At 42.0% G+C, this 5299-nt stretch overlaps 1 protein-coding gene across 3 annotated transcripts in view; it reads left to right on the top strand.

The window, feature by feature from the left end:
• The first annotated feature begins 210 nt into the window (after positions 1 to 210).
• Positions 211 to 5299, top strand: part of CCAR1 (cell division cycle and apoptosis regulator 1) — a 66779-nt gene continuing 61690 nt past the window's right edge. Inside the window, exons 1-2 of one of the 3 annotated variants that reach the window (XM_080822328.1) lie at positions 211 to 424; positions 1483 to 1605. In XM_080822328.1, the coding sequence (XP_080678454.1) occupies positions 1533 to 1605 (73 nt within the window). In that variant the 5' untranslated portion in view covers positions 211 to 424; positions 1483 to 1532. The remainder of the gene's footprint in view (positions 425 to 1482; positions 1606 to 5299) is intronic. The other 2 variants (XM_080822330.1, XM_080822329.1) reach the window with 2 other exon arrangements.

Raw genomic sequence — 5299 nt, 5'->3', positions numbered from 1 at the left:
CTACAATTCTTCCCTACCCACCCTCCGAAAAGTCTTTTCTTCAGAGCTGGCGCAGACACTGGCGGCTCATTGTTACGGGAAGCCCAGGTAACCCTTCTCAAGCGCGCTCTAGCGCTGGCGGCTTAGTGAGCGTAGAGAGCGTATGGAAGGCTAGCTGGGGTGCGCGCACGTAGAACGTAAACCCGTAAGCGCCGTTCCCCGCGGAGATGCGGAGGAGGGGAGAGGCGTGGAGGAAGAGAGGGAAGTTGGCGCATGCGCCTAACTCTGACGGGTTTGAAATGGCTTCGGTGTTAGCCGGGACCCGATTCAGGTGAAGGTCTGGTCTTCGCGGTTGGAGCAGCGGGCGGCGGAGCCGGGGTCCTAACGTCCTGTCGGATCCGCTGAAGGGCCAGGAGCGACCGTTTTGGTAGCACGGCGTCCGTAGGTCGGCGACGGTGGGGCTCTCGTGGGACTGGGGCGGGAGGGCTATGGTCCCTTTTGTGCGGGTCGGAGCAGGCCCCGCGCGGCAGCCCCTCCCCCACCGCCTCGTTTTTTTCGGCCCCCCTCCCCACTCCTCGGTTCTTCAGGTACTCCCAGCGCCCCTCACCCTCGGCTTGGCGGTTCTAGAGGCACTGCCGAGCGCCATCCCTCACTTCGGAGTCGCTAAGCTTTAGCTTCCCGGCCTCCGGCCCAGGGCGTCGGGTGGCTGGCGGCGGCCCGGGTTTTGGGGGATAGAGGCTCTTTGCCCGGCCTGGGGGTGAAGGGGACCAGTCCTCTCTTGGCGCTTCGCCCAGTCTCGTGAGACGGAGGATTCCGCCTTCTCTGGTCTGCGTCCCGCGAGGAGCTGGGGCTGGAAGAAGATGGATGGCAGAGCTCTGGCCCCTCCGAGTCACGGGGGGAGGGAGAGGGTGCGCGGGCTTAGATCTTGGCCTTTCCTGGCTTGATTTTGGGGGGAGGGGTCTTAGCGATTGTTCTTTAGGGGACATCCGTTATTTTCAACCGTTTTTCCTCTCGAGGGAGGGGAGAAAGAAAAGGAGCTCCTCGGCCCTTCCCAACCCGAGAAAGTAAGATGTTCGTTATTTAAATGATAGTCTTAAATACTTTTATCCAGTGTCTCGTCCCAATTTCCGTTATTGGTTCCACCACTTTCAGTCCCCAACTGATTGCCAAAAGAAACACGCAGGCTCTATTTTCTTTGAACCTGAAACTGTGTACTTACTAAGAACTGGGTAGATAATAGCTCATGGGTTTTCTGTTAAAATGTGACAGTTTGTAGTCACGGAAAGAAGTGCCTTTCTTGTGAGTCCACCCCTAATATATTGAAATTTGGGACTTTTGGTGAGCTACTTGGTGTAGAATGTTTTTGCTACATATTGGACGTTTATATATACCTCGTTATTTATACTAGAATCTAGAAAGATGTCTTTGACAAACATTTCTTTAATAACACTTTTATGATATTTATAGTTTGAACTTTAAAATGTGGATTATTTTTCTTAATAGATTGCTGCTATAGAAGACAAACAAGTGAAGGTGTTTTTCCCTCTTTCATCATGGCTCAGTTTGGAGGACAGAAGAATCCGCCATGGGCTACTCAATTTACAGCCACTGCGGTATCTCAGCCAGGTCAGGCCACTGAACACATGTACTGTAAACTTGGGGGTTGGGGGAGGACATGAATTAGGCTGTGTGTGATATTGTAAAATGTTCCTAAATGACGTATCTTTTATTTGTGAAGCTTTTAAAAAATTGATGGATCAACTAGCACAAATCTGTTTTACACAGCAGTTTGGATAGTTTTATATAGTTTTTCAAACATTATATTGATTAACTTTTATTTGATTTAAATAGGTTAGCAGCTACTCATTGATTAGAGGTTGTGTCATTTGGCATGTTAAGATGTCAGTATGCACATGCTATACTGAAAAATAAATGTATTAAAATTTTATATTTTATGAAAAATTATATATGACTGGTTTTCCGTTGTTGAGTTTAAAGTGGAAAACCCAGTTCTAAAAATTTATCAAGCAAAGGAGAAAGATAAATAGGTGTAAAAGAGCAAATGAATATTTACATTTTCAAAATTAAGTCAACAGATAACGTCATTGAAAATGTATCAATAAGCTGCTTTTGTTTGCTTTAGGAAGTTTTTTTTTTTAACCATTTGATTTAAGGTTTGAGTCTTAGATAAGTATCCCAAGGATTCTGCAGTATGAATTTCAGTTTCTTTGGGCACCCCGAAAAGTTGGACCTTTTTCTGTTAATTTGAGTATATGTTTTATTTATGACATCTCTAATACTGGTTCTTTACTGCCTTTTACTTAAAATGTCTATTTTGGTAATTCAGGGTCAGTTACAGAGACCCTATTACCTTCTGACTGGGTGTTATAAAATTTGGTAGACATGATTATCTTGTTAAGTAGGGGACCTTTCTTCTTCCTTTTTTTTTTTTTTTTTTTTTTAAGATTTTTATTTATTTGACAGAGATCACAAGCAGGCAGAGAGGCAGGCAGAGAGAGAGGAGGAAGCAGGCTCCCACCCAGCAGAGAGCCCAATGCGGGACTTGATCCGAGGACCCTGAGATCATGACCCGAGCCGAAGGCAGAGGTTTAACCCACTGAGCCACCCAGGCGCCCTGGGGACCTTTCTTCTTAAATGGATACTTCAGAGGTTTTTTGTTACTTTTCATTTGCGAGTTTAAATGGTCAGTTCTGCAGGCAACAAGAGATTATGAAATAATAGTTGTAGATTATATTTAATTCAGATCCAGGTGGTACTTTATGTTAAATAATGGGGACTCTGGTGTTGACTTAGTTTTTTTTAAAAGATTTTATTTACTTATTTATTAATGAGAGACAGAGAGAGGAAGAGGCAGAGGGAGATGCAGACTCCCCTCTGGGCAGGGAGCCTGATGCGGGGCTCCATCCCAGAACCTGGGATCATAACCTGAGCCGAAGGCAGACGCTTAACCGACTGGGCCACCCAGGCGCCCCTTGACTTAGTTTTGAAATGGGAATTGTCAACAGTTACCTTGTGTCCAGATGCAAGTCCTTTGACTTGTATTTTGGTCAACTAAACATGTTTTACCTGGCTTTTTCAACATATAATTTGCTTTGTTTATTTAAAGCAAGGACAGGAACATAATAATCTGAGTGACATTTGTTTTTGAAGGATTTTATTTATATATTTGATAGAGCAAGAGAGTAGGCGCAAGGGTAGGGGAAGCAGGCTCCCCACTGAGCAGGAAGCCTGATGAACCCGATGTGGGGCTCGATCCCAGAACCCAGATCCCAGAATCATGACCTGAGCCAAAGGCAGATGCTTAACCGACTGAGCCACCCAGGCATCTCTGTAATTTGTTTTAAGATGATATCTGTATTGTTCCAGTTAAATAGCTCTTCAGGGGGAATCCTATTGTCTATAGCTCTTAACATTTGTATTGTGGGGTGCCTGGCATGCTCAGTTGGTTGGGCGACTGCTCAATGATCTCAGGGTCCTGAATTAGAGCCCTTTTAGGGCTCTCTGCTCAGCAGGGAGCCTGCTTCTTCCTCTCCTCCCCGCTCATGCTTGCTTTCGCTATCTCTGTCTATCAAATAAATAGATAAAATATTTTTAAAAATTTATTGTAATTATTTAAATTCATGTTACTCTTTTTGTTTTTATTTTAAGACTGAGCAGAGAAGACACCAGACGTTCGTGAAAATTATCAAACACAAAGTCAGTAGTAAATACAGATCTCCCTTTTTGGCAAGAGTCCAAACATAAATAATGGGATTTGTGTAAACAGAGCTTTTATTTGTGCTGTAGGAAATTTTTATGGGTTTTCTTAGACCTTGCTGTTAATCAGTTTTTCCAAATCAAATTTTATTGATGCATCATAACTTCAGTAAGTAGGCCAAGTGTTTTGTTAGCATATGTCTCTCTTAGCTTTCCTGTAAAAATCCTAGAGAAGGTTCTAAAGAGAACTCTCTAGTGATACTGTTTTTATTAAAATGTTTATTTTCCAGGTGCTCTATTTCAGGCTGCTTCCTGAAAGCTTGCTCTTTTCTTACCTTCATCTTAAAACCTTATTTGTGACTAATCATCTCATCTTATTAGCTGATTTTCAGAGCCACACAAATTTTTGTAAAAGTTAAATTTTCAGTCCTGAGGCAATTAAAATGAATTTTATTTACATCTCGTCTAAATGGAGAATTTTTTTTTTTTTTTCAAGTAACCTCCATACCCAACATGGGGTTTGAACTTGCAACCCTGAGATCAGAAGTCACATGCTCCACTGGTTGAGCCAGCTAGGTGCCTGTGAAATAGAGAACATTCTAATCGAATTATAGTACCTCAAGTTTTCTCCTAGTAGCTTCAAGTACAATTTGAGAAAAAATTTCAGCGAAGGACACATAAGGACTTAATCAGGGCAATAGTGTAGATGCTGGTTTTTTACTCTATTTAAAAAAAAAAATGCACCCTTCGAACTATTCCAGACATATTACTATCAGAGGCTACTGTCATAAATAATCATGGAACAGAAAAAGGTTAACTGAGTAATTCAACTTGAATTAAATATTTTGATCTCTCTGCCTATATTTCTGACCCATTTTCTCCTGAGAACAGTATGAAAATATTACTCTTTTTGTATATAACATAACATGGTTTTGTTCAGTTAAAGTCTTTGCTCTTCCATTTTCTGGCAAGGATATTTTGCATTTGTACTGACCTTGGGACTTCTCAGCTAACAGTGATACAAATTTCACTACTTTCACACAGATGACTGATTTATTTATTTATTTATTTTTAAAAAGATTTTATTTATTTATTTGACAGAGATCACAAGTAGGCAGAGAGAGAGAGAGAGAGAGAGAGAAAATGGAGGAGGAGGAAGCAGGCTCCCTGCAGAGCAGAGAGCCTGATGCTCGATCCCAGGACCCTGGGATCATGACCCAAGCTGAAGGCAGAGGCACACTGAGCCACCCAGGCACCCCCAGATGACTGATTTAAAATAATATAAAGGGGCGCCTGGCTGACTCAGTTAGAGGAGCATGGGACTCTTGACCTCAAGAGTCATGAGTTTGAGCCCCATGTTAGGTGTAGAGAGTACTTAAATAACTTAAAAAAAAAAGTAATATTAAAAAATTTAGTAAAAGCAGGCATCCAGCAGTATATTGCTGAAATCTTTTGTAAAATTGAAGATTAGTATTTGGATTGTTACTGATTTATTTTGAATTCCTAGATGTTATTTATCTATCATCTTTGGTTTTCTTTTCCTTTAACCCCCATAATCAGTCATTATATCAAATCTTGTACTTTTTCTCGCTTTGAAAATGCC

This window comes from Martes martes (assembly GCF_963455335.1).
Source record: "Martes martes genome assembly, chromosome: 14".
Classification (NCBI taxonomy): Eukaryota; Metazoa; Chordata; class Mammalia; order Carnivora; family Mustelidae; genus Martes; species Martes martes.
The sequence above is the reverse complement of the archived record's forward strand: the minus strand, read 5'-3'. Positions and strand labels throughout refer to the sequence as shown.